Genomic DNA, 20,262 nt, shown 5'->3' with positions numbered 1-20,262 from the left:
TAGAGGCTTTGTTCACTTGGATTAGTAACTCAAGTAACTCAAACTAGTACAAGGTGCTGGTGGTTTTCTCTGGAGGGTTTGAAGCCCTCTCCCAAGTCCTGGAGGGAGTGAGGAGTGGCAAGTGGGTAGAAGCAGGGTCTGAATTTTCCTTGAACAATGGGCTGTGCCATGGGGGAAGGCAGTTAATCTATCTTTCAGCTGAGAGATCTCTGCTGCCCACACCTGAGCCTGAGGGGGTGGAGGGGCATTACTGTTTGTTTTGGGAAGAAGGCTCTGCTGAAAGTATGGGTCTCAGCCCCCCCCAGCTCTGGGTCAGTGTCCAGCCAAGCTCTGCAACTCTCTGTGCTGGAACTCACTCTCTAGCCCAGCTGGGACTCCCCAGACCTCCACTCTGCCAGCCAAAAATTCTGTGGCTAAAGTTGGTGCTCAGATCCACCACTCACTGAAGCCTCCATGGTTAAGATTGATCCTCTGACTTGACCCTGTCCCCACTGTCCCAGTGCTGGCTGTCTGCTCTCTGCTTCTGGTTCACCCACAGTCCCTGGAGACAGACCTTGAGGTAGATGTTCTTCTCCTAGCTTCTTTTTCTGGGTTTTGTCAATTGAATTTCTGTTAAGAGGTTTCTTTCATGTTATTTTTGAGGGGAAAGCAGGAGACCTTAGCACAGTGCCTATCTTCTCTCCACCATCTTGGCCAGAAGTCCTCACTTAAATTGTTAACTTTATTGGTATATAATTAAGTAAAATAACTCCTAATAATTATTTTGATTTCATCTTAATTAGTGGTATATTCATGCTTTTTCTTTTTTGATACTAGTGATTTGATTTTCTTCTCTGTTTTTAAAATCATATTAACCATTGGTTTATTTCTTTTGTTTTTTAAAAACCAATAAATAATTGGTTTAATAAAAGGTAGTTTATTTATTCTATAGTTTTCTTTTCTTGCATTCAATTTTATTTTTTTATTTTTTTTGTAAGGCAAATGGGGTTAAGTAGCTTGCCCAAGGCTACACAGCTAGGTAATTATTAAGTGTCTGAGACCAGATTTGAGCCCAGGTACTCCTGACTCCAAGGCCGGTGCTTTATCCACTACACCACCTAGCCGCCCCTGCATTCAATTTTATTAATCTCACATTTAATTTTTTAGTATTTCCAAATTGGTATTTAATTAATTAGAGAGTTTTAATTTGTTTTTTAATTGTATACCTTCTCTTCTCTATTTTATTGATATAGCATTTAGAGATATAAATTTTCTCTGATTACTGCTTTTCCTATATCATAGATAGTTTGGTATCTCATTATTATTATTCTCTTTAATAAACTTTTGTATTATTTCTATGACTTGTTCTTTAACCTATTCATTCTTTAAGATTAAGTTAAGTCTCCAATTAATTTTTAAATTGTGTTTCCATAAACCCTTATTAAATTATAATTTTTATTGTATTATGATCTGTAAAGGACATGTTTAATATTTTTGCTTTTTTGCATTTTTTTTTTAGATTTTTCAAGGCAATGGGGTTAAGTGGCTTGCCCAAGGCCACACAGCTAGGTAATTATTAAGTATCTGAGGCCAGATTTGAACTCAGGTACTCCTGACTCCAAGGCCAGTGTTCTATCCACTGCTCTACCTAGCCGCCCCTTTTTCACATTTTGCTATAAAATTTTTATGCCCTAATTAATGATCAGTTTTTGACAAAGAAGTAAATATATTCATTTCTATTCCCATTCAATTCTCTCTAGATATTTATCATTACTAACTTATCTAAAATTTTATTCATCTCCTTTTATTTATTTTTTTTGTTGGTTTATCTGATTCTGAGAGGGAAAGGTTAAAACCTCCCATTATTATAGTTTTGCTATTTATTTCCACCTGTAACTCATTTAACTTTTCCTTTAAAAAATGTAGGTGCTAGCATTTGGTACACATCAGTTTAGTATTAATGTTACTTCCTTATCAATGTTACCTTTCATCATAAGGTAGTTACTTAGTTTTTAATTAAATTAAATCTATTTTAACTATAACTTTATCTAATATAATGATAGCTCCCTCTGCTTTTTTTTGGCTGAAACATAATAAATTCTACTTCAATACTTTTATTTTTTACTCTGTATGTATTTCTCATTTTAAAATATGTTTCTTGTAAACAACACATGGTCAGATTCTGGTTTTTAATCCATTTGGCTATCCATTTCCATTTTATGATTGAGTTCATCCCATTTATATTCAAAGTGTATTTCCTCCATCCTATTTTTCCTAATTGTTTATCTTTCTCTTCTTCTCTTTTTACTTTTGCTCCATTTGTTCTTCAAAATATCACATTCCATGTCCTTCAGACTTTTAATTTGAAGCTGCTAAATCTTGAGTTATTCTGAATGTGGCTCCACAGTATTTAAATTGTTTCTTTCTGATTGCTTGCAATATTTTCTCCTTGATGTGGTGGTTTTGCAACTTAGCTATAATGTTCCTGTGAATTTTCATCTTGGGATCTTTTTTAGGGTGGCAGTGGATTTTTCACATTGTCTTTTACCCTCTAGTTTTAAAAATTCAGGACAATTTTCCTTTATAATTGCTTGAAGTAGATTGTCTAGATTCTTTCTACTCATAACTTTCAGGTAATCCAACTAGTTTTATATTATCTCTTCTTGATCTGTTCTGCAGGTCAATTTTTCTAATGAGATAGTTCACATTCTCCTATTTTTCATTTTTTAAATTTTGTTTTATTATTTCTTAGAGTCTTATGAAGCCCATTAAGCTTCCCTTTGCCCAATTCTAGTTTTGTTAAAAAAATATTTTCTTTATTTTGCCAACTATATGCAAAGATAGTTTTCAACACTCTTTTCTGGAAAAATTTTGAGTTTCACATTTTTTTCCTCCCCTCCCCTCCTTCTTCCCCTTGACAGAAAGCAATCTAATATAGGTTATTTCTTGTTTAGCTGTGTTAAACATAAATCCATATTAATCATGCTGTGAAAGAAAAATCAAATCAAAAACAGGAAAAAATCATTATAGAAGGGAAAAATATGTAATGCAACTTTTAAAAATTGAAAATAGTAAGGTTTGGTCTACATTTAAACTCCATAGTTGCTTCTGTGAATATGGATGGTATTTTCCATCACAAATCTTTTAGAATTGTCTTTGATTTTTATACTACTGAAATGAACAAGTCCATTGTAGTTGATCATCATCCCATGTTGCTGTTGTTCTCCTGGTTCTGCTCACTTCACCTAGCATAAGTTCATGCAAGTCTTTCAAATTATTCTGAAGCCCCATCCCTTATGACTTCTTATAGAAAAACAGTATACCACAGTTTGTTAAGCCATTTCCCAATTGATGGGCATTCCCTCAATTTCCACACCTTTGCCACTATGAAAAGAGCTACTATAAGTATTTTTGTACATATGAGTTTTTTACCCTTTTTCATGATTTCTTTGGGTTAGAGACCTAGCAGTGCTGTCGCTGGATCTAAGGGTATGCACAGTTTTGTAGCCATTGGACATAGTTCCAATTTACTCTCCAAAAAGATTGAATCAGTTCACAACTCCACCAACAATGCATTAGGGTCCCAGATTTCCCATATTCCCCTCCAATATTGATCATTTTCCCTTTTAGTCATCCCAATTCTAATTTTTTAAATTCTATTTATTCATTCATTCATTCATTCATTTATTTATTTATTTATTAGGGTTTTTGCAAGGCAAACGGGGTTAAGTGGCTTGCCCAAGGCCACACAGCTAGGTAATTATTAAGTGTCTGAAACCGGATTTGAACCCAGGTACTCCTGACTCCAGGGCTGGTGCTTTATCCATTATGCCACCTAGCCACTCCCCCCAATTCTAATTTTTTAAAGAATTATTTTCTTCTTTAAGTCTTTGAATCTCTTTTTCCAATTGGTTGATTTTCTTTTTATAATTTTCCTGATTTTCTTAAATTATTCTTATTTTGAATCAAAGTTTTTCTTCAAGCTCTCTTTATTTTTAAAGTCCTTTATTAAGATTTTCCAAGAACTTGTATGAGCTTGTGTTTATTTTACATTTCTCTTTGAAATAGAAGCAGCCATTTTAATTTCACTCTTCTGAATTTTAACTTGATCTTTTCTATCAACATAGTAGCTAGATATGGTTGAATTCTTTCTCTTTTGCTTGCTAATTTTTTTCAGTGACTTCCTTCCTTCCTATTAACTTTGTGTTTGAATTGGGCTCTAGTCCCAAGGTGTAGCATATAATGCTTCAAGTTTCAGATTTTTTCATACTGCTGTTTTCTGAGCTCTATCCCTGGGACATGACTGAAGTAAGCCCTTGAGATAAGACCCTTAGCAACACTTTCATCACAAACATTCTTACTCTCTTTGGTCCGTCCTGTGACAGCAAAGTTCAGTTCACCCTCTACTCTGGAACCAAACCCGGACATTCTGCTCTGCTGGGATTGACTGCACCCAGGTACAGTGACAGTGGAGGGCTCTGTAATTTTCCCCTGATTCAGAGTCTGACCTCCACACTGATGGGGCAGAGCAAAAGTTCCTCAAGCCCTTTAGGACATGTTGTATATTGATTTATTGGTATACTTCAGTCAGGACAGAATATCACCCCAGAAGATCAGGACCTTCCTAATGTCCATCCAGGTTGTTTTAGGCTGGACACCCAACTTTTATTTCTGCCTACTGAATTGTTTGGGGGGCAATTTGTGAGATAATTTCCTGCCTTATTTCCTGATTTTCCCAGAATCCTCTGCCTTTAGTAGTTTATAGATACTATTTCCCCAATAAGGGTGAGTTCATCTGTTAGCCTTTGTTCTCACTATTATATTACTAACCAATCTCCTTTTACAGCCATATTTGTTGTTGATCATCTCTTTTATGCCACTTTGAAATAATGATGATTTCTATTTGCTTCTTCACCTTCTTATCTAGCTTCATTATCATATGATCTTAATACCTCAGGGTCAAGCAAAATAGAGAGATAGAAACTTATTTGACATTTAAGATAACATATACTCACAATATAGCAGTGACAAGAATACCTTCATTCCTAAGCAGTTTCTGCCTTAGCCAGGAAGCCTCTTATATGTTTCCTTGCAAGGATAGACACAATTTTCAGGGCAAGGCCATCCTGGGTCTATGGGTGGGAGCAGATGAGCCACTTAAAATGTAATTAATCTGTAAGAAGAGGCAAGTGTTGGCCTAGATTGAAGAATAATATTTTAAGACTTTATCTTTTGTGGGGCAGCTAGGTGGTGTAGTGGATAAAGCACTGGCCCTGGAGTCAGGAGTACCTGGGTTCAAATCCAGTCTCAGGCACTTAATAATTACTTAGCTGTGTGGCCTTGGGCAAGCTACTTAACTCCCTTTGCCTTGCAAAAAAAAAAGACTTTATCTTTTAATTGCAGTTAGTTTTCCATGATCTCATGACTGTATCACCCATGAAATGTATGTATTGCTTAGCTGTTATTTACATCTATGATTATATCATGAGACTAATGGTTGAACTCTTGCCTCTTTTCCTCAACATAGCCCTGACACATCTCTATCTTAAGCTTCAACTATTTATTATTTAAAATTTTTGCAAGTAAAACCCAAGATGATTTATTTCAGGAGGCTGAGAACCGGCAATTTATGGAGGATCTTCGAAAGTCTGTTGAACAAGCTGAAAGCTGGGAAACCAAAGCCCACCAAACAGAGGCAGCAAACAATACTCTCAAACTGGAACTTTTAAGTGCAGAGGCAGAGAGTAACAGACTAAAAGAAAAAGTGGACTCACTAAAGAGAGAGGTTGAGCAAGTAAGTGGGGAACATTTGCTGGCAGTTGCTTTTGAATTATACCTATGTAGTCTCTTATAAAGCTTTCAATAAGCAGACTGATTCTTTAATTTTTCTCTTGAAGGCAGAAATTAAGTTATGACTAGAGGAACTTTTCCCAGATGAAACTGTTGTTAGAATAATAGTACTTTAGATTTATATTGCATTTCATAGTTTTGAAAGTATTTTCATATCCACTGTGTATTTCATCCTCAGTTTTACTCTTAGTCTTTGTGGGAAAAAAAATTTCTGAAAATGATCAAATCAGTATGATTCCTCAGCATTCTTAAATATTTCAAAGCTTTTGACTTTTATTTTTAACATTATATTGAAATTTTTAACATGCTATCAAACATAACAACAGTGGGCTTAAATGATGGCTATTCAGATCTTTTATTTCTAGATTTTGACAACAAGTGCTAGAGAGTTATTAGCCTCTTTTTTATGGTAATAAGATCAGCATCATTGTAACTGACATTAAGGACTGGGTGTTACTGATATGAGAAAGCAAAATTTTCAAAGTGAAGGTTGTTAAAGTCTTCAAGGATAAACAACCTGAAATCCTCACTATAGCATTTCTATAAAGAGCTTAAAGATTCTATGTTACCTTTTTCTGTATATGTCATAAGATACACTTTATAGTATTTGGTTAAAAAAAAAGTTTTGCTGTATTTTGTTTCCTAAATGTCAGTTGCTTTTCTATGTGTGAGCAAACGCTCTGTCTGTCTCTCTCTCTCTCTCTTGCTCTCTCGCTCTCATGCTCTCTCTCTCTCCTTTCATCTTTATTTTTTGGTTCAAATTGTTATTTCTTTGTGACTAACTTACTCATTTTTTCTTGCCAGCACGTGAATGCAGAAAGGTTGTACAAGTCTCAGATTTCCACGTTGCACAAATCCCTTCTAAAGATGGAAGAGGAGCTTCAGAAGGTTCAATTTGAGAAAGTCACTGCCCTTGCAGATTTGTCTTCCACACGGGAACTCTGTATTAAATTGGACTCTAGCAAAGAGCTACTCAATCGACAGCTTGTTGTTAAAGAACAAGAAATAGATATGGTATTTAAGATAGGCATTAAAAGCAGTTGATTTTTTATAGAAAAATCTAAGGGATTCCAGCTATCTTTAGGAAAATGAAATTTCATTCTTTTAAAGTATTATGGTTTTGCATGCAAACATTGAGCTGTATTCTTAAGATCCCTGAGTTCAATTTCACTGCTATTTCCCAAATAAATCAAGAACCTGTGAGTTCTTTATTAAGATTTCAGTTGAAATTTTCTATAACTTGCACATATAATTATGATTATATGCTATTATCAGAATAAAATTATAATTTATTTTTAAATGATTGGAAATAATTTTCAATAAAATTAAATCCCTTTTATGTGATAAAGAAATAGCGGTTTATGTTTCATAAATTCAATTATGTACACTTTGGTTTAAAGCCACTTTTTCTAAACTAAGGTCTCTTTAGCTTTAGTTAGTATTGTCTTTTAGTAAAAGTAATACGAGCTTGAGTTTCTTTTTCCAAGGCAATGGGGTTAAGTGACTTGCCCCAGTTCACACAGCTAAGTGATTATTAAGTGTCTGGGGTCAAATTTGAACTCAGGTCCTCCTTTCTCCAGGGCCAGTGCCCTTTTCACTGTGCCACCTAGCTGCCCCCATGTTTGAATTTCTTAAGTAAATGAGAACTTCTTCCCAGTTTTTTTTCCTAGTAAGGGCAGATTTTGAATAGATGATTTTATGGAATGGCATTTTATGGAATGAGCCCCATAAAGACTCAGCATCTTTTTTTTAAAAAATATTACATGCTTATTCCCTTAGAATGTTCAGTTCTAACTAGTGAATGTGCTAATAGCTATTCCCTGTTATAAGTACATTAACCTAAGTTTAGTCCTTACCTGGGACATTTATATATCTGAATAAATACTAAAAGAGACATATCCTACATGTACTAAAATATATAGTTAATGAGTGGATAATACCCTAGGTAGTAAATCTAAAACTAGAGGATTTATATAGCAATTAAATCAATGAAAGCGTAACTCCTCTGGCCTTTGTTAGTTCTTTGCTAAATTTTATTTGGAATTTGTGAGGAATTACAAATTATTGATATTTTCACTTCTCAGGGATTAAATATCTGCCTAAAAATTAGTCCACCTAGATAAATAGATACAATTTAGATACTTCTCTTCCACAAATAAAGTTCCTATCATTTATATTATGTATTAAATTATGTTCTTCTCATACATTTATTCTTAATAGCATAGCTTTAATAGATTCAGTGGTCTTTTGTATTTTTAAAGAGAGCTAGGGATGGCAAAAAGAAGACAAATAATCTCTCTAGCTACGATTTTATCATCTAACTTATATTGATATATAATTTAAGCAGACATATTCAAATGATTTAATACCAATATAGTCAGGGATTCCTGGTTCCTTTGTGGTTTCAGTTTGCCATCTTTAAATAAATGAAATCTTCCTTTTATCTACTTTGGATGAATACTGAGAAGATGCTTTCAAAGCTCCTTAAGTCCTATTTGGGACAAGGTATTATATAACAGTTTGTTTAGCAATTATGTTAGAAAAGTTTTGGAGAGAATCTTAATTTTTAATTTATGGAAGTAGATTTTTATAATGTAGTATACATCTTAGTTTATGACATTTCTTAGAACCTAGAAACAATATAGGAAGTCTCCATTTTTTAAGAAAACAGTATGTTATGTTTTAGCCACAGTTCAGATAGCTTGCTCGAGAAACTACTTAAAGGAGAACTCGCATATATGTATATATATATATATATATATATATATATATTTATATATGAATAGGAAATTAATTTCAATTCTCACATGAGAAAGAATGAATTATTCTAGTCCACAGGTAGCTAGCCACTATGCATACCCTCCTCAAATTATTTTCTCAGGGTAGAACTTCTTCAGTTTTATAAAGTTATAAAATAAAAATACAAAATTACAGAGGAATATTAAAATTGGAAATGCAACTTCTTGTCAATTATTCTCTACTTAAAAGTAGTAATAAGTCTGGTTTGATCAGGGAATTGAGGATGGGAGTGTGGTGGGGGTTTTTTCCCCATCAGTTCTGCAGAGTCTGATGTAACCTGAAAATACAGAAGGGGAAAAGTAGGTTGTATGTTGAAATAGAGGAACAAGACACAGTGATGAGTGTGCATATGATGCTAAAAATGTGCTCAGATACCATATCACTTAAATAAATGAATGGAAGTAAGTTTAAATATCTTCCTATTATTATTATACAGGTGGAGAATGAGTTAGAGTCTGCACGCAATGAAATAGAGCTTCTAAGGAATCAGATGGCAAAGGATAGAATCTCCATGCAGAATCTAGAAGCTTTGCTGGTATCCAATCGAGAAAAAGAGTACCAGACTCAAGTAGCACTTCAAGAAAAGGAATCTGAAATTCAACTTCTAAAAGAGCATCTTTGTTTGGCTGAAAATAAAATGTGAGTTAGTTAAGAATAATTTAATGTAACTACCCTCTCTGATTATCTAAATTCTTGAAAAATTATGCAATCATAGAATTTGGAGCCAGAAGAGATCTTCAGACTAAACTAAGCCAGCTCCTTCTTGCTACAGATGGAGAAACTAAGGGACACACACCCTGAATACAGTTGTGTGACCAAAACCATTTTCCATGTAAATTCATCGAACTGTTTCATTAGAAACAAGCATTTTCAGATCTGAAGAATTTTTATATATGTAGAACTATTACTGCTTTTTTAAAAATTCCATTTGTATACACAGAAACATCTGTGTTATTTCTTTGGGCAGCCAGAAGAATTTTAGTATTTACAATATATGTAGGCTACTTGCACAGTATATATTCCTTAGACTTTGATCCCTAGTTCTCCCTGTGATTATACCAAAGATGTTTTATCTACCTAACTGAAAGTATGACCACTTTTCACAGGACCCTACTCTTGGCTGCCAGTCATATTCTTTATTCAGTCTCAATACTGGTCCTCTGTTTTCTGTTCACCCTACATCAGTTTTAGGCATGAATGGAATTATGGAATGAAGACTTGGTTACATGCCATTAGACCATTTGTCAAAGCATAATATTTTAAGTCAATGACAATAATAATTTTAGTGACTCCTTTCAAGCTATTTTAGTACCCTGAGGACCTGGCAACTATGACTTAGTCATTAATCTTAGTTCATTTTCTTATTTTGGTATCTTCATTGTCAGTTGTCAAATGACTCCTAATTTCCATGTCTATTCTAGTATGCTGGTGCAAACAATTGATAGGATAATTGATAGAATGACTAAACATAATCAACCTTTTCACTTTATTGAGAGGTCTAGGTTTCAGCAGTTTGTGTTACATAAATTGAAGGTACAGAGGGGCAGAGACTGAAAGCTAGTTTTTGTTTAACAAGCATTTATTAAGTGTCAGACACTATGGCTTTAGAAGATATATTTCATTTTATCCCTAAACAACCCTGGTAGGTAGGCATGATTACCCCCATTTTTCAGATAAGGAAACCAAAGTAGACAGAGGTTAAAGTGACTTGCCCAGGCTCATACAATTAGTATGTATCTGAAATCAGATTTGAACTGAAATCTTCCTTACTCCAAATCCAGTTCTTTCTATCTATTGTGTTACCTAGTTGCCTGCTAATTTCTGTTTTTAGCATTCACATTCTCCTCCATCAGGATTTAGAAGCCTTCTTTAGTCTTATAGCTAATACACTAACAATATTTGTACAATAAATGTATATATCTATATATAGTTTGTGTGATATATAGATATATGTACATCTATATACATATTTGTAATGACATTCTGAAGAATTCACTTAAATTTATAAGATTTAGTTCTTAAAGTTTTATTTCACATTTCGTAGGCATCAGTAAAAAACATCCAAATATACTTCTTTCATTAAACAAATATTTATTAAGTACCTATTTATGAAAGACTTTGGAGATAGAAAGAAAAAACAAAACAGTCCTCTCAAGGAAATTATCCTCTCTTAGGAGTCAAGAAGATATATGCAAAGAAGTAAATGTGAAGTTATTTTAAGATTGAGAAAGCACAAATAATTGAGGAGTTCAGGAAAGATTGATTTCTGCAGAAGGTGACCCCTGAAAAAGCTGGCGATTCTCCTCGGGCCACATAGTCAGGCAGAGCAGACCATAGACCACCTGTGCAAAGGCACAGAGGCTGAAGATGAAATGACATGGAGAAGAGCAATTTGAACATTAGTTACATGATGGGGAAAAATATGAAGTAAGACTGAAAAGTAATTGGAAGTTATACTGTCAAGGGTTTAGTATTTTTTCCTCAAAGGCAATAAGGAGCTATTGACATAGTGGAAAAATCAGAGGCTCTGAAACCTAAGGACTAAAGGTCAAATTCCACCTCTTATATGACTTAGGTGAACTTGGGGATATTTACTTACTTAACTTCTTTTGACCAAAGTTTCTTGTCTTTAAAAAAAATGATCTCTGAGATTCATTTCAGGTATATTGTTTATGATTCTAAAAGTATTTTGACAGAGTTGAAGTATGATCAAATCCATGTTCCAAGAATATCAATTTGATATTTGTATGTAGGATGGACCAGGGAAGAAAAAAACTTGAAGCAGGGAGGTCATTTAGGATGCTGTTGTAATAGTCTAGTTGAAAGGTGTTCTACTTAGTTTAGTGGCCTAAACTAAGGTAAAATATGTTGTGCAAAAAGAGAAAAAGCAGATGAAAGCTGAAAGAATTTTGGAGGGAGAATCCACAAGATTTGACAACTGAATTGGGTGAGGAAGAAGAAGGCTGAAGGTTGTGAACCTAAATGACTGGAAGGTTAATTGCACACTCAACAGAAATGGAATTTTAGAAGAAGGATAGATTTGGGGATAAAGATGATAATTCTGAACATGTTGAATTTGAGATGCCTATGAGACACCTAAATGAAGATGTTCAGCAGCCAATTAGAGGTATGGAACTGGACTTGAAAAGAGAGATTAGACTAGATTTATAAATGTAAATGTGGAAATCACAGTTGAACCTATAGAACTAACAAATTCTTCAAAGGGGTATTGAAGTACATCTAAACATTTAAAAGTAACTAAGATATATTTTACAATATAATTTTCACTAGTAAATGTGGTAGGAAGTTGGTATTAATAGCATATCAAATATCAGCATATTAAATTAGAGCTAATAATTCAATCTTGCATTTATGTGATAATTTTGCTTTCTTTTTTTAAAAACATTTTATTTATTTAAGTCAATGGGATTAAGTGACTTGCCCAAGGTCACAAAACTAGGCAATTATTAAGTGTCTGAGGCTGGATTTGAATTCAGATCTTCCTGACTCCAGGGCCAGTGTTCTATCTACTGCACCACCTAGCTGTGGTTTTACTTTCAATATAAAATAAGATGAGTGGCACAAGTGGTATTTCCCACATTTCCCTGGTTGAAGAACTTGAGGCATAAAGATTTTTATTAGTGAGGCTAGGATTGTATTCCAGATCTCTTAGCTAGACCATTTTTCATGTCTTATATTCCATATTTAAAAATTGTGTGTGTATGTACACAGTAACCTATAAAACAGCAATATGGAAAAAGAATGATTCATTTTAGTCAGGATATACTTGGGAGATCATTAACCGTATGTTTTAATATATTGTAGGAATTAGCAGTATTTCAGCTCCATCATATCTTTTACATAGGGTCATCCAAAGTCGAGATGTTGCCCAATTCAGAAATGTAGTAACACAACTGGAAGCTGATCTAGATATTACGAAAAGGCAGCTAGGGACAGAGCGCTTTGAAAGGTAAGTTGACAACCATGCCTTGTTCATTCTTCAAAGTATTGTTTTGGTAGAAACAATGGAGAAATTGAAGTTATTAATTAAATTAAATTGTAGATCTTAAGCTATTACCTGAGTTACAATTTATCATTTAGCTAATAATCCCATTGTATGTTAAAATATCACACTTATCTTTTAGAGAGAGGGCTGTACAAGAACTTCGCAGACAGAATTATTATCACCTGAGCTCTACGATAAAACCAGCTCCTAGATGTCATTCACCTGACCGTGCCCTTCATCGATCCCCTGATAGAGGCCTAGACAGATCACTGGAAGAGTAAGTGGTTCAAGGCTCCATTCATGTGGAAAAATACATGGAAATGCACACTGAACACTTGGGGGAGGTAGGAAACCCAAGTAAAAGCATATCATTGCTAATGATTTTTAAAATTATGTCATTATTGCAGAGCTATATTTATGTAGGAACCAAAAATATACTGATAAATACAATGTTATGTCCTAAGATATTGAAGTGAATAAAATGCTTTGTGATATCTAATTTTGCCATTTTTGTACATATATATAAACACATATATATGTGTATATCTGTACTTATTTTTATGTATCTTTTACCCTTTTATTGACTTACAAATTGCAAATGACTAGCTAATTTATTTCAATGGCATTGAACATTGATGCCTGTATATATCACTCTAGTAATGTCATAGGACACATATTCAAGGGAAAAATACTTTCAAACATCTTTAAGAGCAAGAACCATGTACAGAATGGATTTATGAGAATTCATACAAAGTAAATACCATGTGTTAGGTTTGCATTTAAATTAATTGACTAGAAAATAATAAATAGATGTTTAATATCTAAATCATTAAACATTTTCATTCCCTCTGGAATTCATCAGATTAATCCAAGTGATTGCCATTATCTCTCCTTTTTACCATAATTCTTTAGTTTTATAACAATATGCTTAAGGTACACAAAGCTAAGAATCATTTACTTTCATGAATTCTGTAGAAAAGTTATTTTTTCTGACTTTAACTGCAAATCCCTATTGCAGACTTCCCTCCTCCTTTTGAAAACCTAAAAGAGAAATCCAGAAGTTGCTTTTCCCATGATTATGCCCCTTAAAAATTTTTTTGTTCTAGACTAACTTTTCTAAGTTGACTGAGCTCTGGAGCAATTGAAAAGATAAGTAAAAAATGTTGTATTGACTTAGTCCAGTATTTTAAAAAATAGTTCTGATTTGTGCTGATCTTATCTTTCAATAAAATAAGCATATTTTTAAACCAGTATATTTTTTAAGTGCCCAGACTGAGAACTGTAGGAGACCTCATTATCATCTCTTCTAACCCTTTAATTTTTCAAAGGGCGAAATGGAAATTAGGATTTTTAGTGCCTAGCCTGGTTTTTAGTTTTTATTTTGTTAGTGATTATTCCCTAGTCACAACCAAAATTTTAATATTTGATTTTTAGACTGGATTTGTGTTTTACAATAGTACATCAAATCAAATGACAGAAAATATTATTTCTCTCATTTGTCACCAAACATCTTGAGATAATCAGAGATCATGAGTCATTAAGACATATATATTTTAAAAGCCTAAACTCCTTTGTCTAATCTAGGACAGACTTTACATTTGATTGCTGAAAATTTGTTTGTTTATAAGTGAAAAATTTTTAGATGGTTTTTTGTTTAATGAATAAGTTTTTGAAAATAAATCATGTTACAATTAGATATTTGTAATATTTTTATCAAAAAAGTTACAAAAATAAGTTTATTCCAAGAGCCTAAAGGATAATGAGACCCAAGGTATATTAGGATTTTCCATTATTCCACTTTAATGAGGTTTTTGTGGTTCTTTCTTTATTGATACAATCTCTAAATATTCTTGACTAACTGTACATCCAGTTCTCTTAGACTTGTAACATAGTTTACCTTAGGGAAATGATTAAGGAGGCAAAAGGAGAATCAATACAGCATAATTTGTGCAGATTTAGGAAACAAGCAAAAAAAAACTTTATTGTAATGCAGATCTCAATGTTATCACTTAAATCTCAAATCTCATTTTAGCTTATAACTGCTATATTCCTACATTCAAGCATTTTACTAGCAATAAAGTAACAAGGTTGTAGGTTATTTTATTCCTGAGTTCTGAGAAAAAGTTGGAAAACTTTTCAATCTTGTATAGACTAAACTTGGAATACAGTTTTTATACATGGTAAAAATTTATATATATGCATATATATATTTGAATTTAAAAATTTTAAATTAGTATTTTTTCTCTTATAGGAATCTGACCTTTAAAGATTTTTGACCCATGAAGGTTCTTCACCCTCTGGAAAGCAAGGTTAAAAACTGAACTCAAGTTTATGCTATATAATTGATTTTATCTTTTGAATGCTTGACAATGTTAAATGTATTTATTGACCTCAAGAGAACAAACTTTGAATCAGCCATGGTGTTCTGTTTCATACAACTAATGTTTGTTGTTATTATGCCATATTGCAGTGACTCAGCTTAACATTCAGAAGGAAAAATGCATCTGGCTGTTTCGATCCACACATTAATAGTGAGTGTAAAGAAAAAAAGATTTGCCTACTCCACTATTGAAGGCTGTGGAATAACATTGTTCCTCGAGAGAAAATAAAGAAACTTATAAAAAGAGGGAAAGGTGTTTTATAAAACTGATTTCTTTTCCTTTTATGGTATCTAATGTGGTTGGTTAAATTTTACCTTTGTGATTTGTGCTTTCATGTCTAAAGATATTATGCCAAAATTGGCAAACTTTTTTTAGTTGATCCAAACCAGTCTGGGACCCAGTATTTCTCTCCATTTTGGAACCAACTTGATAAGTTCCATATCATCTGATTTCAAAGTACAAGTGTGTCAGTGATAATTCAGTACATATTGTTGTACAGTTCAAAGACATAATTAACAAACATTTCCTACAATTGTGTTTACTTCCACTATTTTTAGAAAGGTAGGTGATGATATATCTGTAAAGAATGTAAGATAACAATCTGTATTTTTTAATAAGTTTTCTTAAATTAAAGTACTGTAATCAAATTTTTTGCCTGTGACAGATTTCTGTAATTTGGAGTATAACTGCAGTGCAGTAACAAGTTTCAAATTTTTCTGAAACCTCCTTATAGTTACTATGTTCTGATAGGCTTCAATTTAATATAAATTTGAATGCCTGAAAATTGTTTTATTAATGCTGTTAGCCATTTATATTATCCTCCTTTCATGGAAAAAAATGAAACAAAACCCAAACTTGTTTCATTGAAGCTTTAATTTATGTAAATCTTGGCCATTATAACCACAGTGACATTAATCAGGCTATTTCAGAGATTGTCTTTTTAAATAGTTTAGCATTCTGATAATTTATTCTAGACTCATCCTATGAAAAACAGATCCAAATTCACTGATCTAATAAGATGTTGATAGATCAACAACATTAAATTGATTGTTACAAAATTGTAATATAATGAATCTTTAAAGTTATATTTATAAGCATTTTGGGAAATCTTGTTCAAAATATTTTCTCACTAACAAGCAATATTATGTTTAGTCAAAATAATTCTTTTCAGGGTATCAAAGAGACCTAATCCAAAGATATTTATGATGGTGGTGGAAGGAGATAAATTAATTCTTGATCTTATCCTAGAGGAATTGATAAAGAACTGAATATAATAGTTATTACATGCTTAGCAGAAGGAGACTTTGTGAAGGAAGACTATCAAGAGAAGAGTAGAGCTGATGAGGATTTTTCAAAAGAATACTGTCATTAATTTATATCAACAATGAAATTAAACAAGAAGAATATTCTGCACATATACATGCTAGAATTGTTTATAGAAGGCAAGGGGAGAAACCTCAGTCCAAGTATAAGAATATCATAAGAGGAAATTTTATCAGAGTAGAACATCTACTTTTTTAGCAAAGAAAATGGTTTATTTATTTGAATTAACACCATAGAGTCTTTTCTTATTTAAGACATCTAAATATGATAGTACAAATGTATTATCCACTTGTTCATTATTAAGAGAGAAAGAGAGAGACAGAGAGAGAGAGAGAGACAGAGAGAGAGAGAGACAGAGAGAGAGACAGAGACAGAGACAGGAGAGAGGAGAGAGAGGCCATCCTTTGCTCATGTCCATGGTGCTTCAGCTATTACATATCAAGATATAGTTATGGGTATAGGTGTTGTTATGGTTGTGTCACTTCAGTTGAGTCCTACTCTTAGTGACCCCATTTGGGATATTCTGGGTAAAGATCCTGGAATGGTTTTCTACTTCTTTCTTCAACTCATTTTCTAGATGAGGAAACTGAGGCCAACAAGGTGAAGTGACTCACCCAGGATCACACAGCTGAACTCAGGAAAAGGAATCTTCCTGACTCTGGACTTGGCACTCTATCCACTAAGCCACCTAGCTGCCTATGTATGTTGTATACATGTGTACATATATGCATTTATACATATACATATTAAGAGAGGGCATGTTTTGCTACACAATGTATTCTGAGACGAACACTCTTCTTAACCAAATAATCCCTAGCATTTATATAGGGATTTACAAAGCCCCTCATGTGCTGTCTCACTTGGTCCTCAAAATAGCCCTTTGAAATAAGTGTTGCTATTATCCCCATTTCACAGGTGATTAAACTTAAGCTCACAGATATTAAGTGACTTGCTCAGGACCATATGGTAAAGGACCATATGGTAAATGCTGAGACAGCTCTTTCTAACTTCAAATCCAGTGCTATATCTATAATGCATCCCCTTAAGTCCCTAGAATATTCTGCTTGCTTTTACAGTAAAACCATATACATCATATACATAATAGTAGAGAAATTCAAATTTAGGAAATTATTAAGTTTTAATCTTAATACATAACAGACTACATCAAATAGCAGAATGGTGACAAATGGATCCTCTAAAAAAATTACTCTATTCCTATTAGCTTGCAGTTACTGGATTTGTACCACCAGATGGCACTTGGCACGTGGAGAAGGCCAACTGCTAAAGCTTAATAAGTTAGCTGTTTTTAAAGACCAGCAGAAATAGACATGAAATTAAAGCATGAAACATGAAGAGAATTTTTAGCATTATCATATGCCTTTAAAAGGCAAAAAAGGCAAGAAAGTATATACAGCAAAATCCAAAGTCCTAACTGAAAATAGTTTACTCTATCTTTGATCCAGAAATTTAATTCTAGAACGACTTGGCAATTACAATTAAGAGCACCTGGTTTGGAATATCACACCTGTGGAAGACTATTTGATACAAAACTGATCTTGATATTATTAAAGAGAAAATTTAACGAACATTTACAAGTAATGATTAATTATTATCATGATAAATGAAGTGCTTGAAATCTTCATTTGGAGTTCCAAGTATTGTTTTAAGTTTAGTCTTTTTCAGTTTTAAGGAAGAACTGTTTCAAACCCCCAAAATACATGTTTTCTGTTCCATAAGTAGGAGAACTGTTTTTGAAGCTTCCCAGTGATCTAGTTTCAGAGGAAAACTAGGATCTCAACTGTTTTACCCTTTTTGGTAGCAATATTAAGAAATTTCATCTTTTTATATTGTATTTCCTCAAGACAGTTTAATTGTCCAGTTAAGGGAGTATTCTGGTTGAAAGAAGTCTATGTAATGGAAAATTTACAAAATTAGAACAGAAAATATTGAAGATATAAAGGAAATACCAAAGGAGGGGTTCATAAATAGAATATTGTCAATAACCATTACATCTGTTTCAAACTAAAAGAAGAAAAGTAATGACAGTGGAAATCATTTCGAATTTATTATAGAGTGTGAATCCAAACATTATATGGCTAAAAATGAATTCCTTGTCCAGTGCTGGTTATTATAGTTTAGATATGCTTTGAAAATGCTTAGACTTATTAATGTAGATATGAAATAATGTGTATTTTTTTAAAACAAAGTTCTACTGTTTATCTTTTTTTTCTCCTTGCTTCATTCACTGCTCATGATCCCACATTTTTTGGTGCTGTGGATGCTTTAGATAGCATCCTATTTTGTAGTTTTGGCAGCGTGGCATTTTTACTTTTAAGAATTTCTTGTTCAGTTGGAATAACTATTATATGTAATTTAATTACTTTGTTTACTATGTCATTATGGTAGAATGTTAGCTACTAAATTAAAGAGAGATTCTTTAGATTTTTAGGGGTTTCAAATTAATGCTTAAATAGCTATTACAGAAAAATCTTTTGAGATTTAAAAATAATCAAATTATAAGCTAGTCCAATGTTCATTGACTTGGACTATTTTTAAAAGGGGGGGTATTATGAATGTTTAAAACACCTGCTTTTATTAACTTTTAAATTTTTGTGGATTTTCATATATACATGTTAATTTTAAAAACATTTTAAGATTTTTGAGTTTTCACATTTATAGTTTACCCATTTTTAAAACAAAATTACATTGTAATCTAGTTTTCATGCAAAAAACAATGTCTACTTAGTGTACTTTTTTGACATACTTGGGCTTGTGTGTTTTTAATTATATTTTTGCCTAAATTAAATGACAATAAATAATTTTTATAGGTGTAGCCATTATATATATATATATATATTTTAGATTTTTCAAGGCAATGGGGTTAAGTGGCTTGCCCAAGCTCCACATGGCTAGGTAATTATCAAGTGTCTGAGGTCGGATTTGAACTCAGGTACTCCTGACTCCAAGGCCAGTGCTCTATCCACTGCACCACCTAGCCACTCCCATTATATATTTTAATATGGCATTTTCCTGTTATGATTTTTGTGAGTTTCTTTATGAATTTACTTGAAAACCCATTAATTATATTGTGTGAATGTATAATTATTGTAATTTATTTGTATTATGATAGTTCATTTAATTTGCTTTCAAATGATTTATAAGAAGAATTAAATGTTTTTTATTTCTTATTGAAAAATATTTTTATTAAATGAATAAAATATCTCAAATAGATACACAAAAGTGCATTATTTTATGTAATTAATATTATATTAGGTTTTCATGATTACAGGATAATAGATGTAGGATGAAAAGGAACTTAGAAGTTATCTAGTGCTATCCTCTCCTCCTCCTCTACCCCACCCTTCAATTTTTACAGTTTTGGAAATTAAAATCCATAGAGGTGAAATGATGTGCTTATGATTACAGAAGAAGTAAGTGGTATTATGGATTTAATCTTATATTATTGTCTTAATTTCTCTCCATATACTTCCATAAATCCTCAAAAGAGAATCTACCCACCGACAAATTTCTTCTAATTATTCTAATTTCTTGTTAATTTCAAGGTAGTTTTCAAGACTATAAATCCATTATCAATCACTTTTAGCAAATGATTGATTGACCACCCCCCCACTTCTTTTTCTAGTCAAGCCTAGAATCACAGAGGTCATTATAATTCAAATGGAGAGCAAGAATCTCTTCCACATGCCCAACAACAGTTCTTCTAGCCTTTGCTTAAAAATATATCCTTGATGATGCTCTTTTCTATCACTTCTCACAATTTTATTGATGTTTTGTAGCCATACCCATTGTGTTCATGATTAGATTTTTCCCCTCTTTGCCCTTTAGGTTAGTCTTAAACCTGTATTTTCAGATTCAAGAATTCTGATCTTTATAACATCAGTGAGAGAATAGTAATGTTAAAAA

General features: G+C 32.7%; 1 protein-coding gene across 15 annotated transcripts in view; it reads left to right on the top strand.

Moving 5' to 3' along the window:
* TSGA10 (testis specific 10) overlaps positions 1-15,632 on the top strand; it is a 152,764-nt gene extending 137,132 nt beyond the window's left edge. For 9 of the 15 annotated variants that reach the window (XM_074213764.1, XM_074213762.1, XM_074213760.1 and 6 more), the window contains 6 exons: positions 5,588-5,773; positions 6,634-6,843; positions 9,065-9,267; positions 12,494-12,598; positions 12,774-12,911; positions 14,886-15,614. In XM_074213764.1, coding sequence (XP_074069865.1) covers positions 5,588-5,773; positions 6,634-6,843; positions 9,065-9,267; positions 12,494-12,598; positions 12,774-12,911; positions 14,886-14,910 — 867 coding nt within the window. In that variant the 3' untranslated portion in view covers positions 14,911-15,614. Of the gene's footprint in view, positions 1-5,587; positions 5,774-6,633; positions 6,844-9,064; positions 9,268-12,493; positions 12,599-12,773; positions 12,912-14,885 lie in introns of all 15 variants that reach the window. The other 6 variants (XM_074213769.1, XM_074213768.1, XM_074213767.1 and 3 more) reach the window with 4 other exon arrangements.
* Positions 15,633-20,262: the final 4,630 nt, after the last annotated feature.

The sequence above is a fragment of the Macrotis lagotis genome, chromosome 1, assembly GCF_037893015.1.
Source record: "Macrotis lagotis isolate mMagLag1 chromosome 1, bilby.v1.9.chrom.fasta, whole genome shotgun sequence".
NCBI lineage: Eukaryota > Metazoa > Chordata > Mammalia > Peramelemorphia > Peramelidae > Macrotis > Macrotis lagotis.
Note: the sequence above shows the minus strand (reverse complement) of the source record. Positions and strands in the feature narration are given on the sequence as shown.